Below are 18,476 nucleotides of genomic sequence, written 5' to 3'. Positions count from 1 at the left end.
AAACAAAAACAAAAAACAACAAATAGGGCGTTCTTCGTGTTTGCACGCAAGGGAAGCTCTGTCTTCACTTTCCACGCGAACACTGGCCGCACTAGGATTCGACCCACGCGGGTGGCCGCGGAGCCGCTGCCCTGACGACGCGGGAGTTCCAGGCTCCGCACCGGGACGCGCGGCTCGCGGTCCCCGCCCAGCGGTCAGCACACCCACGGAGGCGGTACCTGGGCGGGGCTAGAAGCCGCGGGAACCCCGGGTCCACCTTCTCCGCAAGCTGCTTAGCGCTCGCCATGGCCCCGGCGCTGCTGCTGGTCCCGGCGGCCCTCGCCTCCTTCATCCTGGCCTTTGGCACCGGAGTGGAGTTCGTGCGCTTCACCTCCCTGCGGCCGCTGCTTGGAGGGATCTCGGAGTCTGGCGGTCCGGGTGAGCTGCCGAGATCCAGGGCGAGCTGAAGCGGAGAGGAGGAGCCAGAGCAGCGTGGAGAGGGCGGGGCGCGGAAACAAATGACAGGGAAACGCCAAAACTGAGAGGCGCCACAGGGCAGGGAACAGAAGGCTAAATCAGAAACTCCAAGATTAGTCCTGTGCCGAAGCCGGGGAGTGAGGGCTGACAGAGTATGCGGGGGTGGGGGTTAGCCTTTCGTGGGGACAACTAGGGACAGGGGAAAGGTAAAAAGAGGAAACATTAGGAAACCGCGACAGCCGGCCGTAGTGGCGCACGCCTTTGATCCTAGCAGAGACAAGCAGATCTCTGAGTTCAAGGCCCGCCTGGTCTGCTGAGTAAGGGCTATTTGTAGGTAGAGAGACCCTGTCTCAAAAAAAAAAAAAAAAAAAAAAGAGCCACACCGAAGATGACTTCCCCAGCCTTAACTGTGTGTGTGAATACGTACGGACTGTGTGCTTGTTTGTCTCTGTGTGTGCAGGCGCAGCTGAAGGCCAGCCCTGAGTGTCTGTCTTCAGGAGCTAGCCCCATTTTTGCTCTTAGACAGGTACTTTGCTATGTACCCCAGCTGACTGAGAACTCACGGGTCCACCTACCTCTGCCTCCCAAGTAGTATGGGGACAGAGTCTGTCGTTGGAACCTGAGGCTTACCGACTAGGTCAGACGGACCTCCTAAACTTGGCTTATGGATGGCTGTGAGCTGCCACGCGGATGCTAAGAACCAAACTGGGTCATCTGGAAGAGCAGCCAGTGCTCTTAACCGCCAAGCCGTGGCACCAGCCCCTCTGGGGATTCTCCTGCCTCTGCCTCCCCAGCACTGAGATTACCACCACACACCACCATGCTGGGCTTTTTGTAGGGGTCCTGGGGATCGAATTCAGGTAGGTCCTCATGCACTACTGGACACAGCCACCTTCCCAGCCCTCCCACTGTGGCTTTAATAACATAAAGGCCCTGCCTGCATTCTCCTGGGAGCCTTCTTCCCCAGGAGGAGGGCAGGGAAAATGGAGGGAACAGGAATTGAACTGGGTATGGCCTTGACAAGGTCTTGAAAGCATCAGGGACACGGCATAGGGCTCCAAAAGAAGATGAGGCCGGGTGTTGGTGGCACACGCCTTTAATCCCAGCACTTGGGAGGCAGAGGCAGGCGGATCTCTGTGAGTTCGAGGCCAGCCTGGTCTACAGAGGGAGTTCCAGGACAGCCTCCAAAAACGATACAGAGAAACCCTGTCTCGAAAAAACCAAACAAACAAACAAACAAACAAAAGAAGATGAGGTTAAGGGAAATGTTCTAGTCACCTCAACTGTCCCTTTCTTCCTCCCCCCACCGCACCCCCAGAGACCCGCCATGGGTGGCTGGCTGCCTTGCAGGACCGAAGCATTCTGACCTCCCTGGCCTGGGATCTTGGGCTTCTGCTATTGTTTGTGGTACAACACAGCCTCATGGCAACTGAGACAGTGAAGGCGTGGACATCCCGGTACTTTGGAGTCCTTCAGAGGTCACTGTATGTGGCATGCACTGCCCTGGCCTTGCAGGTAAGAGGCCTTGACCAAGGGAGACATAATGCATGGTGGAGGGATAGGCTGCGTGTGTAAGAAAACGGGGGATGCTAATCTCAGCTCCCATTCTTCCAGAGCGTATACTCCATTCTGTCAGCAAAGGTCTGTTCTTTTGACATTCCCCAGCACAATATGAGTCAGTGTTCCTCTGTGTAGCCCTGTCTGTCTGTCCTGGAACTGGGATCAGTAGGCCAGGCTGGCCTTGAACCCAGAGATCCACCTGCTTCGGCCTCTGCCCCTGCCTCCTGAGCGCTGGGACTAAAGGTGTGCGCCACCACTGCCCGGCTTGCTCGAGCCTCTTAATTTCTCCTTTGTTCCTGTCCTGTCTCGAGAGGAGATGTCTTCTGCTTAGGCTTCTCCCATAGGCTAGTCTGGTGGGTAGCCACCAGCGCCCCCGTCCCATCCATTCTGTAAATCCAGTGTAGAAATGGGTCATCTTCTTATCCTCGGTACCCCATCCAGAACCTTCCACGTGGTAAATACTTACTGTTTGTATACCTGGGGGGAAGGAGTTGTAGGTTACTGTGGGGCAAGGGAGAGCACTGGATGCCTGGTGTCTCGTCTTTCCCCCAGCTGGTAATGCGGTACTGGGAGACTGTACCCAGAGGCCCGGTGTTGTGGGAGGCTCGGGCTGAGCCGTGGGCCACCTGGGTGCCCCTCCTCTGCTTCGTGCTCCACGTTGTTTCCTGGCTCCTGATCTTCAGCATCCTTCTGGTGTTCGACTACGCCGAACTCATGGGCCTCAAGCAGGTGCGAAGCATCCACATCCCTGCCCGGGACCCATGTCCACAATTCTCCCCCTCCCAAACCCTCCCGACTCCTCTGGGCTTTCTGGTCCTTTCATCGTCGTCCGTCTTCTTTCAGCTTGCCTTCAAAGGCCAGTAACTATAGGTCTTTGGGCTTTAGCACGCCGCCTGGACCAGAGACAGGTTGGGGTAGAGTTTCAGAAAGAATCCTTCCGCCGGGCGTTGCTGGTGCATGCCTTTAGTCCCAGCACTTGGGAGGCAGAGGCAGGTGGATCTCTTGTGAGTTCGAGGCCAGCCTGGTCTACAGAGGGAGTTCCAGGACAGCCTCCAAAACAATACAGAGAAACCTTGTCTTGAAAAAACAAAACAAACAAACAAAAAAACAAACAAACAAACAAAAGAAGATGAGGTTAAGGGAAATGTTCTAGTCACCTCAACTGTCCCTTTCTTCCTCCCCCCACCGCACCCCCAGAGACCCGCCATGGGTGGCTGGCTGCCTTGCAGGACCGAAGCATTCTGACCTCCCTGGCCTGGGATCTTGGGCTTCTGCTATTGTTTGTGGTACAACACAGCCTCATGAACTGGGTATGGCCTTGACAAGGTCTTGAAAGCATCAGGGACACGGCATAGGGCTCCAAAAGAAGATGAGGCCGGGTGTTGGTGGCACACGCCTTTAATCCCAGCACTTGGGAGGCAGAGGCAGAGCCTGATTTCTTACATGGTGGTACCAGGACAGAATCAGCTGAGAAAGAGAGTTTCATTTCCATGCTGTAATCTCTCTCCTAGGTATATTACCACGTCCTGGGGCTGGGTGAACCTCTGGCCCTGAAGTCTCCTCGGGCTCTGAGGCTCTTTTCCCACCTCCGACACCCAGTGTGCGTGGAACTTCTGACAGTGCTATGGGTGGTCCCCACGCTGGGCACGGACCGCCTTCTCCTGGCTCTTCTCCTCACCCTCTACCTTGGCTTGGCTCATGGGCTCGACCAGCAAGATCTCCGTTACCTCCGGTCTCAGTTACAAAGAAAGCTCCAGCTCCTCTCCAGACCCCAGGATGGGGAAGCAGAGTGAGGAGCTGGCGGGTCCGCTGTCCCAAGGCCTATACTTCCTCAAAATGAAAGCCCCTTAATCCAGGCCCTGTTGTTTTGCTTCAGACCAGAGGCTGGAAACCATGTGCTGAAGGGACCATCCCCTCCCCTGTTTGAGACCTCAGGTCCAGACACCCGGTCCCCTACTCTAAACTTAGAGCTTCAGCCACTTCTCACCAACCAAGAGCGGATACATTATTCATGAATGGAATCTCATCTCATCTCTTGGGGTCTCACACACACACACACACACACACACACACACACACACACACACACACACACACGCTAAGGGTTCTGCTTTGAGCACTCACTCCCCCGGCCCTGTTACTGGCTCTGCACCTCAGGGATTCCCCTTCCTAGCTCCCACTTCAAGGAGCTATGTCAGGGCCAGTCTGCAAGTTTTGCAGGTAGTGGCTATCGCCTTTGCACCGCGGCTGTGCGTTTCCCCTACCCCTGCCTTACAGCTCCATGGTGTCACCCGGTTGTTTTTTTTTTTAACTCGGTCTCTTACAGCGATGTCTCTCGTTTTATTTTATTTTTATTTTTTTTTAATTCGGGATGACTCAGGGCTCTCTGCTCTCCCAAAGGGTATGCGCTGTAAAAAAATTAAAAATTTTTTCTACATATGGTGTCGTTTGTCCGTCCATGTCTCTCAAGCCGCAGGACCAAGTGTGGGAAAGAAGCCGAGGCCAAGCAAGTTCTTGTGGGAGCAGCCGAGCCCTCTGACGCCCGCTGGGCTGGGGCCACACCCCAAGGGCCCGCCCCTATCTCCCAGTCACCCAGTCCAGCTCCCTCCAAATAGTACAGTTTCTCCGCCTATAGATCGGGGAACCCGTGGGAGACAGAGTAAATCTCTGGGAGGAGAGCGAACTCCCAGAGCCATTTGCCTCAGACTCTGGGGCCTGGCAGCCGCCCACACCACCACAGTAACAAAGACTGGCCAGGGAGAGCAAAAAAAAAAAAAAAAAAAAAAGCATGGGGAGGAGCGGCGAGTGATGGGAAGGGCGGGTCCGACTCCAAGCAGCTGCCGCTTCCTCCCCATGTCCCTTAGGGGGCTCTGAGTCACGGGCCGCCGCCCCGGGTCGGCCAGCTGGAGCAATAGGAATGGACACCCCGCTTCTCCAGGGCTGCGAGAGGAGGTGGGTGAGGGCCTCCGGAGACAGCACGAAGAGAAGAGCTGTGGACTGCCTGCCACACGGCAAGAGGGGAGTGCCACCACGGAGTCCCACGCGGGAAAGGAGGGCAGCGAAGCCCCGCCTTCGCCGGGCTCCGCCCTGCGCCCCCTTCCCTCGCCCCATTGTCCGTAGACAAAGCGGTCGCCGCCCCCGCCTGGCCCCCGTCTGAGTCCCCGTCCCTCCTCCCAGGCTCCCTCTTCCCTCCTCCTCCTCTGCGTCCCTCCCTCCCTCCCTGCCTCCCCTCCGGATCTCCCTTTGCCTCGGTTCTCCTCTTCCTCTCTCCCGACGCCTGGCTCCACCGCACCTCCTCCTAGGGACCCCCCAAGGCGTGTAAGTTGACTGTGGGGTTCCCACTTTAGGGGAAGTGGCTCCTAATTTCCCTTGGAGCGCCTCCCCTTTGTGCAGACACTGTCTGTTCCGTGCAGCTCCCGCTGGTGCCCGGCCCGCTGGGTCTAGGTCTCCTGAGAGCGGGGTCCCTGGTTGGGGACAGCAGAAGACAAGATGCGGGGTCCCTTCCGAGCGCGCGCCGGGGTCCCTGGTGGGGAGGCCGGCGGGGCTGAAGGGACTGGACGCCAGGGTTCTGGGAATGCGTAGGCAGCACCGCTCACTTGCTCGGGTACCAAAAGTCCCCCGAGGAGGGTATTTCCCCTGACCCGCCTCTGGGGCGGAGTGCGCTGTGGGGCAGGGGCCGGACCGAGGGGCGGGGCCGAGCGCAGCCGGGAAGGCAGCCGGGACCTGCGGGGCCCGAGCGAAGAGTTGCCCGCGCCCTTGCCCGCTTCCCATCTCCCCTTCTGCCCCGGACCTCTCTGTCCTCTGCATCTGTCCTCACCTCCCCTCCGGCCCCTTCGCCCCCCCTCGCCGGCTGGTCCCGGTTCTTCCTTCCCACTTACCTCCCCTGGGTACCGGGGAGGCAGCCTCGACTGGACGCGCTCTCGTCTCAGCCCCCCGTTCTCCCCCATCCCCCGCCGCCGGTCTTCTCGCTCGCTCCTGCTTTTCCTTCCCTCCCTTTCTCATATCTCACGGACCATCTCGTGCCCACAAACCCCAATCTGGCGCTGCCTCTCGGCCCGGAATCTCGGCTCTTCCTCCTCTCCCAGTATATCCCCACCCCCAACTTGGCACCCAGCTTTTTCTCTCCACTTTTCCAGTGCTTGCCTCTTCTGCCCTCCCCCCCTCCTCTCCCGGTTTCCCCTCTACCTTCATCCTCTCCGTTCCACGGCCCTCTGTTCTTAAAGTCTCTTCCCGCATCGCTTCCTCCTCCTCCACCCCCATCCTCAGTCCCCGGGCCCCTCCGAAGCCTACCCTTCCTGTTCCTGTCCTCCAGCTGCTCTGCTTCCTTCACTTCCAGTGACCATGACCGCTATCCCAGATTGGAAGCTACAGTTGCTAGCCCGGCGGAGGCAGGAGGAGGCAGCGGTTCGTGGCCGTGAGAAAGCAGAACGGGATCGCCTGTCCCAGATGCCAGCCTGGAAGCGGGGGATTCTGGAACGACGCAGAGCCAAGTTGGGCCTGCCTCCTGGAGAGGCGAGCTCTGTGCCTGGGACTGCAGAGGCTGGACCTCCAGACCCAGATGAGTCCGCTGTCCTCTTGGAGGCTATTGGGCCAGTACATCAGAACCGATTCATCCAACAGGAGCGGCAGCGGCAGCAGCAGCAGCGAAATGAAGTCCTTGCTGATAGGAAACCGGGGCCTCTGGAGGCTGGAGAGCGGAGATCAAGTCCTGGTAATTTAAGAGAACAGAGCCCCAAGGGGAGAGACTCAAGAGAAGAGAGGCTAAGTCCCAGGGAGGCCAGAGATAGGAGGCTGGTGATAGGGGGAGCCCAAGAGTCGTGTTCCAGGACTTTGGAGACTCGAGACTGGAGGCAGAGCCCTGCAGAGCCCAGAGACCTGAGTTCCAGACCAGCAGAGGCGCAGAAATGGAGGCTGAGCCCTGGAGAAACTCCAGAGGAGAGTCTGAGGTTGGCAAGCCCTGGAGACCACAGTCCCAAGAGAAAAGAGGTATCGGAGAGCAGACTGAGCCCTGGGGAGTCCAGTGACCAGAAGGCCTGCCTGACAGAGGCCCATAAATGGAATCTTGACCCGAAAGAACCCCAGAAACAGAGCTTCATACAGCTGGAGGCCACAGAGTGGAGGCTGAATTCAAGGGAAGAGAGAAAAGACTACCTGGAGGAGTGTGGGAGAAAGGAAGAGTCGCTGAGGCCGGGGACTGCCCTAGATCAGTCTCCAGTGACAAAGGAGGCTCACGACACCCCCTCTGGAGAAGCGGAGACTTCTGAGCAGAGGTCCAGCCCTGCGGAGGATGGAGACAGGGTCTCCAGGCCCACTGAAGGCTGGAAATGGACCCTAAACTCTGGGAAGGCTCGAGAACGGACGCCTAGGGACATAGAGACTCCTCAGGAGCCAGAGCCTCCAACATCTCCAGAGAAGCACCTGGGGCCGTCTGGCGCGGAGGAGGCGGGGGCTCAGAGCAGGCCTCTCAGAGCCCAGCAGAACCTCTGCGCTGGGCCCTCCTCCCTCCCACCGGAGCACGCAGGGCCCGGGACGGAAGGCCCGAGACAACAGGAAGAGGAAGCTGCAGAAACGCGGCCCCCAACACCAGCCCCTCTGTCTCCCCCACCCCCAGCCCCAGCTGCCCCCCAGCCCCCCGGGGATCCCCTCATGAGCCGTCTATTCTATGGGGTGAAGGCAGGGCCGGGGGTGGGGGCCCCCCGCCGCAGCGGACACACCTTCACTGTCAACCCACGGAGGTGTGTGCCCCCTGCCAGCCCGGCCCCTCCGGCGGCCACCCCTGCCTCAGCTGATGCTGCAGGGCCTGGTCCTGGGAAGAAGCGGTACCCAACTGCTGAGGAAATCTTGGTGCTGGGGGGCTACCTCCGTCTCAGCCGCAGCTGCCTTGCCAAGGGGTCCCCGGAAAGACATCACAAGCAGGTAAGAAAGCTGGCAACGCTTGACGGGGTAGAGACGCCTCCTTCCAGCTCTGGCTGACGGTTTTTTATTTTTTAATGCCTGTGCTCTAGTCTTTTTTTTTTTATTTCTCCCACCTCCCTTCTTCCTTCTGCACGCGCGCGCGCACACACAGACACACGCACACGCGCGCACACACAGACACACAGACACAGACACAGACACACACACACACACACACACACACACACACACACACACCCACCCTCCTACCCTCCTTTGCCATTCATTTGGGAGCACCAAGGACTCTGCACCGGAGTCAACTGCTGAGTTGGGGTGTGTCGGTCTCCAGGGTGTGTCCGGCCCTGATCCTTCTTCTCTCAGTCCCTCTCCTTTTTGGTTTTTGTTTGTTTTGTTTTTTGCTTTTGAAGTTTAGATCCAGCTCAGCCCTTCTGGTAGGAGATGAGCGATAACCACCTTGCAGCCGTGAAGGCAGGGTGAAAATAACGGGGGGGGCATTGGAAGTGGAGGCAAGAAGTTCAGGGAAGTTGGAATGAGGGGTCTCAGCCCCAAGAGAGAAGGGGCAGGACTAAACGAGGACGTCCCGGGACGGAGAGAGGCCGGAGAGAGGGAACAGAGCTGGCTGAGGAGCTGAGAGAAAGCTTTTAGACCCCAAGTCAGCTCTCCCGCCCTCCCCCCTCAGGAGAGGCTGACAGACGCCATCTGAAGCGGGTGACCTCGGGGTCTGTCCGTCTCCCCCCCCCCCCCAACTGGGCCGTTGTCAGACAGCGCTTCCTTCTCTCTGGGGACAAGAAAAGCCTTCTCTTCCAAAACATCCCAGTCCCTTCCCCCACCTTTCCTCCCTGGGCTTCCCCTCCCCCACAGAACTGGCTCAGCCTTGGTTTTCCCCTCTGTCCCTCCTACCCTGGCCTCTCCCTCCCCTTGGGGTAGAAAAAGAGAGAAGTTCATTTGCACTGAACTGAGCTGAGACTGGCCCAGGCACTGTGGGAGTTGGGGGCAGGGGTGGGGCTGAGGCCAGGAGAGGGTCAGAGGTTAGACTGGAATGTAGACCAGCGAGGAATCACTGGACAGGATAACTTCTCCCTCTGGCCCTGGCCCAACACCTTCCTCCTATGCACCAGTGCAAAATCTCGGGGGCGCACGCCTTTAATCCCAGCACTCGGGAGGCAGAGGCAGGCGGATCTCTGTGAGTTTGAGGCCAGCCTGGTCTACAGAGCGAGTTCCAGGACAGCCTCCAAAGCAATACAGAGAATCCCTGTCTCGAAAAAACAAAAAACAAAAAAAACAAAAACAAGAAGTCCTCCCCCCAGCAGGCATCTTCCCAGGGTCTGGGAAGCCTGCTCCTTCTTATTCTACTTAACCATGCGCGTTGGTGTCAGTGGGAGACCGTGAAGGCCAAAGATGGGGTCGCATGACCCCCCTCCCAGTCCAACCTCATGTTGTCTTTATTAGTTCATGGGGCACAGAGTGTTCATTTTCATCGTAGCATGTTTTTGAATATGACTTTTGTTCCCGCACCTCGGTCCCAGCTTCGCTGAGGCTGGGGGGGGGGGTACCTGAGAGTAGTGTTTGTACCCTGCGGCCCCCCCCCCCCCCGCCTGCTCTCAGGCCTTGGCAGATGTAAAGGAAGTTCTCCCAGGGAGAGGCGCTTGGAGAAAAGCCGCTTCCTCCTGAGGCTGGCCGGTGTGTCTCTGGGAAGTGAGCAGAGGGTTGCACGGGGCTCTGTGACCCGAGCCTAGGAACCATCCGGGGGAAGCCAAGGATCCCAGTGCAGACTGGGGGGTGGGGGGCTGTGATGGTGACCGTACCTACCTAGGTCAGCAAGTAGGGGCGGAAGCAGAGCCTCCCAAACAGGAAGCCTGGGGTGGGGGCCCGGAAGGCTGGTGGGTACTGAGTGGGAACACTGGGCCTGGGGGCCTGCCAGAGCTGTGCTCAGGATGTGGTGAGAGAAATCAGGAAGCAGCCACATTGGGGTGGGTGGCGGGGGAGGAGGCAGCAGAGTTCCCTAGACATGACCGTCTACCCCCCACCCCCGGCCCTCGCTAAAGTCTACACCCGGACCTCCCCTCCCTCTGTACAGCCTCAGCAAGGATGACTGTGCCCCGCCCTGCTCTGTCCCACCCATTGCCGCCGTCCCTCGCCCTTTCCAACGTAGTTCCTCCTCTGGCAGCTTCATCAGACTTAGCCCTGCCATCATCATGAGAGAGACACCTCCCCTGCCCCGAACCAGGCTGTCCGCTGAGCTGGTGCTCTTCCGCCGGCGGGCGGGCGGGCGAGCTGTCTGACTGGGGTCCCGCCCCCTCCTTCCCTGGCCCCCTTGTGACCTTATATAGCTGATGAGAGAGGAGCCAGTGAGTCACTTCCCTCCCTGCCCTACCCCCCACCCCCATTCGGGTTATGCATTCCAGAGGAGCCCAGTCAGAAGCTGGGGGGAAGTGAGGCCCAAGGGGTGACCCAGAAGTAGATGCTGAAGATGGTGTTGAATACAATGAATCTCTTTAGAGAACTCATGATGAAAACTACAGGGCTTGGGGGGGGGTCTGGACCGAGGAGAGGGGGGAGAGAACGGGCTTCTAGAAATTTGCATAAAGCTGTCAACCGCAGAACCACTATGGGGTCCCTCTCCAGGTTCTGGGATGTGGCCCATCTGGAGGGTATCCTTCTATTGTGTCAGCCTTCCCTGGTAGCCTTGACCCTCTGCTGGGAATCTCCCTTCACCCGATGCCTGTAGACGGGTGTGGCCGCGTGGCAACTTGTAAAGTCCCTTTCGGGGCAACCGTGCATGTGAGTAGCCCATACACTCAGCCCTCTTCTGCACACACCGTCTCCGCCGAGCACAGACTCAGGTTCTTCCAGGCTAGTGGCTCAGGCTTGTAATCCCATCTATGGATGTTGAGCTCAAGGCCAGCCTGGGCTATTTAGTGAGCCCCCGTCTCAGTGATGACAAGAGGGCGAGAGATGGTGCAGCCGTTAGGAGCACTTGCCCCAGCCGGGCGTCGGTGGCGCACGCCTTTAGTCCCAGCACTCGGGGAGGCAGAGGCAGGTGGATCTCTGTGAGTTCGAGGCCAGCCTGGTCTACAGAGCGAGTTCCAGGACAGCCTCCAAAACAATACAGAGAAACCCTGTCTCAAAAAAACAAAACAAAAAAGGAAGAGCACTTGCCCCGCTCTTGTGGAACCTGGATTCGGTTCCCAGCGCTTGCATGGTGGCTCTTAGTCCTCCGACCCAGTTTTCCAGGGGAATCTGATGCCCTCTTCTGGCCTTTTCTGGCACTGAACGCACATGGTACACAGCCGTGCAGGCAGGCAAAATGCTAAGCACGTAAAATGGGGGTCTGTGTAAGTCACATGTAGTACTGCACTATTCTGTCTGTCTGTCTGTCATCTGTGAGCACTTGAGCCCTTGGGCATTTTGTGTGAGGAGGTCTTACTGCAGACTCCCCCAAGATATTAGCAGGTGCTCTAGTGGGTTAGAAGGCGGTAAATGCTCCTTATGGGAGTATGAGTTACAAGGCTGTGTGTGTAATAGGGTCAGGACACAGAGTTGGGCACAAATGTGGCGGCTTCCAAACAGGATGCCCTGGAGTAGAGGAGCCTGGGGGACATTTGGGGGAAGAGTATCCCAGGCAGAGGGAACGCCTGCCTGGCGGCGGCAGTGCACCTGGGGAGAAGGAAAATCACCTGCTGCCTTCGGTTAGGCTCTTTGTTCCAAGTGAGGAACAAAATAAGAAGTCACTGCAGGGTTTAGACCCAAGGAGTGACACATACGGCCTTGGTCACCCTGCTTTCCTTAGGTACCAAGGCGTGACATCTCTCTCAGCCCCTTGCAGCCCACACTATAGCTCACACGGAGGCCCTGGGATGCTGGGCCACAGATACCCTGGGTAGGTCACCTGGAATCTCCTCCTGTGTGTCTCCCTAAACCCTCTGGCTTGCAGAGTAAACCCCACTTTGTCCTCCTTAGGAGGGCCAAGGGGGAGGGCAGAGGGAGGCGCCTGTGTTTCTAGGGGTTTCTGCCCATCTCTGGTCGTTTGCTTCTGTTTTTGTGAAGTACCTTAACCTCCGGGCCTCCTCTCCACCCCTACCCAGTGTTTGCCCTCAGAGTCCCAGTCATAGCCTAAGTATTGCCTCTATGCATTTCAGTTTCCTTTTTACACCTCTGCCTCATGGGTTTAAAGGGTAGAGATCTTTTGTTTTGTTTTTTGGGACAGGGTTTCTTTTTTGGGGGGGGTTTCAAGACAGGGTTTCTCTGAATTGTTTTGGAGGCTGCCCTGAAACTTGTTCTGTAGACCAGACTAGCCTCAGACTCACAGAGATCCACCTGCTTCTCTGGGATTAAAGGTGTGTGCCACCAACGCCCAGTCCCGGTCTTAATCATACTTACCAAATTCCCAGCCCTTGCCATAGACCAAATCTCTTGTTTTCTGGTGTGTGCACACACAGGAGGCCTTGCTTTTAAAGACAGGGTCTAACAATGTGGAGCAGCCTGGCCTAATACTGCTCTCCTGAGTGCTGGGGTTAAAGGAGTGTGCCTCCATACTCAGCTGACTTTTTGATTTGTATTTTTTGAGGCAGGGTTTCTCTGTATAACAATCTTGACACTCACTCTGTAGACCAGGCTGGCCTCAAACTCACAGAGATCCACCAGCCTCTGCTTCCTGAGTGCTGGGATTAAAGGTGTGAGCCACCATCCACCATTTTATTTTACTTAGACAGTTTTGATAGACATGGAAGGCTGGCCTGGAACTTAGTGTAATCCCTCTTGCCTCAACCCCTTGAGTGCTGAAATTACTGGTGTGCGGCACCACATCTGGTTGTTTGGGTTTTGTTGTTTGTTTTGGTTTTTCTAGACAGGGTTTCTCTGTGGCTTTGGAGGCTGTCCTGGAACTAACTCTTGTACACCAGGCTGGCCTCAAACTCACAGAGATCCACCTGCCTCTGCCTCCCGAGTGCTGGGATTAAAGGCGTGTGCCACCACTGCCTGGCTTGTTTATTTGTTTCTATAATTGTTTTTGTTGTTGTCTTGCATTAATTTTGGGGGTGGAGACACAGCTTGACGCAGCACCGAGTGGAGGTCAGAGTTTCCAAAGAGTAAACTCAGGGCATCAGGCCCGACTGCAAGTATGGTTACCCACTGAGGCATCTCAGTGGCCCAAATCTGGTTTGGGCTTGTTTAAGATTTGTTTCTTGCTGCCCAGGAGTGGTGCCGCAACCATGAGGCAGGGGCAGACGGATCTCTGAATTTGAGGCCAGTCCGGTCTACAGAAGATCGAGTCCCATGGCAGCCAGGGCTACACAGAGAAACCCTGTCTCGAAAAACGAAACAAACAAACAAAAATAAGCCGGGCTGATCTCTGTGAGTTCAAGGCCAGCCTGGTCTACTGAGTGAGTTCCAGGAGAGCCTCCAAAACAATACAGAGAAACCCTGCCTCGAAAAACCAAAAAAAAAAAAAAAAAAAAAAAACCAAAACAAAAATATTTATTGTACGAGTGTTTTGCCTGCCTGGGAGCCTGCAAGAGGGCCTACAATTACAGATGGTTGTGAGGGGCCTGGTGAGTGACAGGGAACTGAATCTAGGTCCTCTGCAGGAGCAGCAAATGCTCTTAACCTCTTAACCAGTCACTGAGCAAGCCCCTAAGCACATTTGATGTCATTTGAAGGGAAAAAAAAAATCAAGCTATAAAGGAAAGACAAATCCCCAACTGGATGGAGGGAGAGGTCGTCTTTGGGGCGCCTACGGCCAGCCCCACTCCATGCATCTGCTCTCCGGGCCCTCCCTGGGGTGCCTTAGTCATGAACTTGCCTTCTTCTCTCCTCTGTTGCTACTCTCAGCTCAAGATCTCCTTCAGTGAGACGGCCCTGGAGACCACCTACCAATACCCTTCGGAGAGCTCGGTACTGGAGGATCTGGGCCCGGAGCCTGAGGCCCCCAGTGCTCCCATCCCCTTGGCGACCCAGCCTGATGACGACGACGACGAGGAGGAGGAGGAGTTGCTACTGCAGCCCGGGCTCCAGGGAGGGCTGCGTACCAAGGCCCTAATCGTGGGTAAGCGGCGGCGGCGGCGCGGCTGGCTGGCGGAGGGCTCCCCCTGGTGTCATCCATAGAGTGTTGTTTCAAAGGGGCTCGGCCCAAACAGCTCCCGCACATCACAGCCTGCAGATTTCAAAACTAGAAACTTGCTCGTTCTCCAGATACCCAGTCTGGTTAAAAATACCCGAGATGGGTCAGACGGCCCGGAGTATGAATTCCAGCTTTACTGTTACTTATGGTGTGATCCCGGATCCGTGTGGGCTCGGTTTCAGTTCATCTTGTGTGGGGCGTGCTTGCCTACACTCTAGGATTCGAATCTAGGGCCTTTAGCACTCTAGGCCAGGGCTGTACCACTGCTCAGTATCCCTGGACTTCGTTTTATCATTCTTTTTTGTTTAGTTTCGAGACAGGGTTTCTCTGTGTAACCCTGGCTGTCCTGGAACTAACTCTGTGGACCAGGCTGCATTTTATCATTCTTTCAAATAGAGTTAATAGCTGTGTCCGGGGCTTCCGAGCGTGTAGCTCAGTGATAAGATTGCTGCTTAGACCTGAGCATGGGTGACTCCTGCCTGCAATCCCACCGCTTAAGCTGGGATAGAAGCTGTACATGGACAGCCTGGTCCACACAGTAAGCTAGTTCTAGGGCATCTTGGTTGAGACCCCGCCATCTGCGGCGAACGGAACAATGTGTGCCCTGCTTTAATCCCAGCCCCATGAAAATTTGATAACAATCACGCCTCCTGCCGCTGTTGAAAGACTCTTTTGTGAAAGAAGCCTTTGTGAAGCACCTAGGATGCTAGATGGTAAATTACTTGGCCTTTGATGAGATGATTACGAAATTAAACAAGGTGGCCCAGCGCACTATCCCAGCTAACTGATCACACTCCTGTTGCTGGCGACTGGTGCTCACCCAGCACATTGTAAAGACTTCCCTTATGCCAGACGCTCTTTGGGATACGTGGGGAGGCTAGGCTGGCGGCAGAAGCTCTCCTACCCCACCTCTCACCCCCTCACCTCTCGGTCTTAATCACTTCTTTCCCTACAGATGAGTCCTGCAGGCGGTGACCATCTTCCAATTTGGGCACATACCTCCTTCCCATACCTGAAGATCCTGGAGTCTGAAGATTCAGAGCCGACAGACCCTGGCAGTGAGCGTATTCCGACTTGCTTTTCCCATCCTGTTTCTGGGGCAGAGCCAGTAGCCTCAATTTACCCCTAACCCAAGCCCCCCGCCCCCATCCCTCACCCCCGTGGGTGTGGCCATGTGGGCTGGAGCATTCTTGGTGAGCTTAGAACGAGCATCAGTGGAACACGGGATGGAGCACCGCCAGCCCCGTGTCAGGGGTTACACTGTCCCCCCACAGCCTTCTTTGACTTCCTGCCACTCCCGGGGACACTCAGGATTTTAAGGGCTCATCTCTCCCTTGGGAGGCCTGGAACCCACTCCCAGCCCCTCTTCCTAGGTCACTGACCCCTTTGTTTACAGCTTCCTTGGCCTCGCTGGATCGCAGCCTGGTTTACAGACCCACCAGCTCCCAGTCCCTCCTCTCATTCAAGTCCCAGGTTTACAAGCTATGCCTACCCACGGGCTTCCCCGAGGAATCCGACACCCTCCCTTTGTCCTACTGAGAGTGACTGGGGGAGGTTATGTGGCTTTCCTTCGACTTTGCTCAGTATTACCGTGCCTCAGTTTCCCCAGCAATGAGAGAATTATTTAATTCTGTTCCTCCTCGTGGTTCACATTGAATTGAGTTGCAGTGTAGGGGGGGTGGGGGGGACTGACAGAGGTGACTCACCTCTCCCCTGCTGCTGCTTCATCGGCTGCCTGGTTCGTTTCATTTTGTACCTTTCCATAATAAAATGGAGCTCTTTTCAATGCTCTTGCCGCCCCTTTCTTTTTAAATTCCCCTCCGGTTTCATTTTGCCTGCTGCACGTGTGTCTATGCACCGCCTCGGTGCCTGGAGTCTGTGGAGGCCAGAGGGTATCAGACCTCCCGGAAGCATCTAGGGGGGGTGGGAATCAAATACATTCTCTCTAGAAAGTAACCAGTGCGCTTAACCATTGAGCCATCTCTCCAGCCCCTTCTCTTTTTTAAATTTTTTTTGAGAGTAGGTCCTGGCTAGATTGGAATTTACTGTGTAGACCAGGCTGGTCTGGAACTCACAGAGATTTTTCTGCCTCTGCTTCCTGAGTGCGGGAATTAAAAGTTTACACCACCACCCCCAGCTTAAAAAATTTTTAAAAAGGCCAGATGCCAGACGTTGGTGGCGCACGACTTTAATCCCAGCACTTGGGAGGCAGAGGCAGGTGGATCTCTGTGAGTTCCAGGCCAGCCTGGTCTACAGAGCAAGTTGCAGGACAGCTTCCAAAACAATACAGAGAAACCCTGTCTCGAAAAACCAAAAAAATAAAAAATAAATAAAAAAGTCTTTAAAAGAGACAGCATGGGGGCTGGAGAGATGGCCAGAGGTTAAGAGCACTGACTGCTCTCCCAGGAGTCCTGAGTTCAATTCCCAGCAACCACGTGGTGGCTCACAACCATCTGCAATCCAATCTGGTGCCCTCTTCTGGTGTGTAGGCAGAACACTGTATATGTAATAAATAAATAAATCTTTAAAAAAAAAAAAGAGACAGCATGGGGCTGGAGAGATGGTTCATCGGCTAGGAACACTTGTTCTTGCTGGGGCCCAGATTCAGCTCCCAGCACCCATATAGTGGCTCATAACCTTCCGTAAATCCAGTTCCAGGGAAGCAGACATTTTTCTGTCCTCCCAGCGCACCAGGCACACATACGGTACACAGACATGTGATCAAAACATTCACAAAATAAATCATACATACGTACATATATGTCTCCAGGTGTGGTGACACATTTAATTCCTGTCCTGGGGAAGCAGAGACATGCAGATCTCTTGAGTTTAAGGCCAGCCTGGTCTCTAGAATGAGTTCCAAGACAGCCAGGGCTACACAGAGAAATCCTGTCTCAAAAAACAAACAGGGCCAGGCGTTGGCGGCGCACGCCTTTAATCCCAGCACTCGGGGGGGCAGAGGCAGGCGGATCTCTGTGAGTTCCAGGCCAGCCTGGTCTACAGAGAGTTCCAGGACAGCCTCCAAACCTACAGAGAAACACTGTCTCAAAAAACCAAAATACATACATACATACATGTAAATATATATATGTGTATATATATATATATCAACATGAACACAACAATGGCAAACTTGGCACTACTACCAGAAAAGACAGAGCTTCCCCATGTTCTTTGGGATCTCCCTGGCTCAGGTGATTATTTGGCCTCAATTCCCCAAATAGGAACAACTTCAAGTACTTAGGTCCTGTCCAGTTAGGTTCGGGGACCTGACCAGTTGTAACTTGTGCTGTCTGTCGCCAACAGGAATACCAGTGCAGAGACAGAGTGTTTGAACTGTGGTTTATTCAAAAGCTTGTATCCGACAAAGCAGTGGATTAGCATCCTAGAAAGCTTACATTTTGCTCTCTCGAGCAGGCTTTAGGGAAAGTGGAAAAGGAAATAAGGACTACTAGTTATTCCAGAACTCAGTCCTGCCTCTCTGGTCACATGATCAGCCACATTTCTGAGACTAAGTCACATCTGTGCCTCTCTAGGACATGATCCAGAAACTCAGATATTGAGTTTGGGGTCTGGTATCCCCTGCTTCTCCTGGTCATCTGTGATAGGAAGGGCTTAACTCACAGCAAATCATCAACAGTAGGTATGTGCTAAGCTGTTAGTACCATCCATGTGAAGATTGCTCTTACCACATGGAATATTTTGACCTTATTCCTTTCCCCCCAACTCCCTGTCAATTTGAAATATTTAAATTGCACCCCCACTACCCCTGAGACAGGGTTTCTCTGTGTAGTCCTGGCTGACCTGGAACTCGCTCTGTAGACCAAGCTGGCCTCGAACTCACAGAGATCCGCCTGCCTCTGCCTCCCGAGTGCTGGGATTAAAGAAGTGTGCCGCCACAGCCACCACTGCCATCAGCCTTTCATTATTTTGATCGTATATAAATTACATATTTCAGTCAAGTGTGGCACATGTCTATAATCCCAACACTTAGGAAGTAGGATCAGGAGGGTTTAGAGTTCAAGGTTATCTTCAGCTACATAGTATATACAAGGCCCGCTAATGCTGTGTGAGACTCTGCCTCAAAACAATAAGAGGGGGTGGGGGCTGGCGGTGGCTGGAGAGATGGTTCCGCAGTGAAGAGCACTCATTGGTCTTTCGGAGGACCTGGTTTCAACTCCCAGCACAACGGGTCTCCTGTAAACTACTGCTTTAGGGCACCCAATGCCCTCTTCAGGCTTCTAGGTGCTGTACTCGAAAGTAAAACGTTTATTAGATACATAAACAAAACAAAACAAAAAACACAGAAGGAAGGGCAGAAGGGATGGTTCAGTAGTTAAGAGCGCTTGCTGCTCCCGCAGAGGACCTGGTTTTGGATCCCAGAACCCACATCAGGCAACTCAACAACCGTCTGTAACTCCAACTG

General features: G+C 55.2%; 2 protein-coding genes across 3 annotated transcripts; both read left to right on the top strand.

Moving 5' to 3' along the window:
• Window positions 1–146: 146 nt before the first annotated feature.
• Window positions 147–4,453, top strand: Nrm (nurim). Of its 2 annotated transcripts, XM_040732484.1 has the most exons (4): window positions 147–417; window positions 1,775–1,971; window positions 2,569–2,745; window positions 3,528–4,453. In XM_040732484.1, the coding sequence occupies exons 1-4, from the start codon at window positions 285–287 to the stop codon at window positions 3,807–3,809; spliced, it is 789 nt and encodes a 262-aa protein (XP_040588418.1). In that variant the 5' UTR covers window positions 147–284; the 3' UTR covers window positions 3,810–4,453. The 2 variants fall into 2 exon arrangements, with proteins under 2 accessions (XP_040588418.1, XP_040588419.1); XM_040732485.1 differs by lacking the exon at window positions 2,569–2,745.
• Window positions 4,454–6,357: 1,904 nt separating this feature from the next.
• On the top strand, window positions 6,358–15,836 carry Ppp1r18 (protein phosphatase 1 regulatory subunit 18). The gene is made up of 3 exons (XM_005087603.4): window positions 6,358–7,932; window positions 13,762–13,975; window positions 15,006–15,836. The coding sequence occupies exons 1-3, from the start codon at window positions 6,358–6,360 to the stop codon at window positions 15,023–15,025; spliced, it is 1,809 nt and encodes a 602-aa protein (XP_005087660.1). The 3' UTR covers window positions 15,026–15,836.
• Window positions 15,837–18,476: the final 2,640 nt, after the last annotated feature.

Source organism: Mesocricetus auratus, unplaced genomic scaffold (assembly GCF_017639785.1).
Source record: "Mesocricetus auratus isolate SY011 unplaced genomic scaffold, BCM_Maur_2.0 Super-Scaffold_100027, whole genome shotgun sequence".
NCBI classification, from domain to species: Eukaryota; Metazoa; Chordata; class Mammalia; order Rodentia; family Cricetidae; genus Mesocricetus; species Mesocricetus auratus.
Note: the sequence above shows the minus strand (reverse complement) of the source record. Positions and strands in the feature narration are given on the sequence as shown.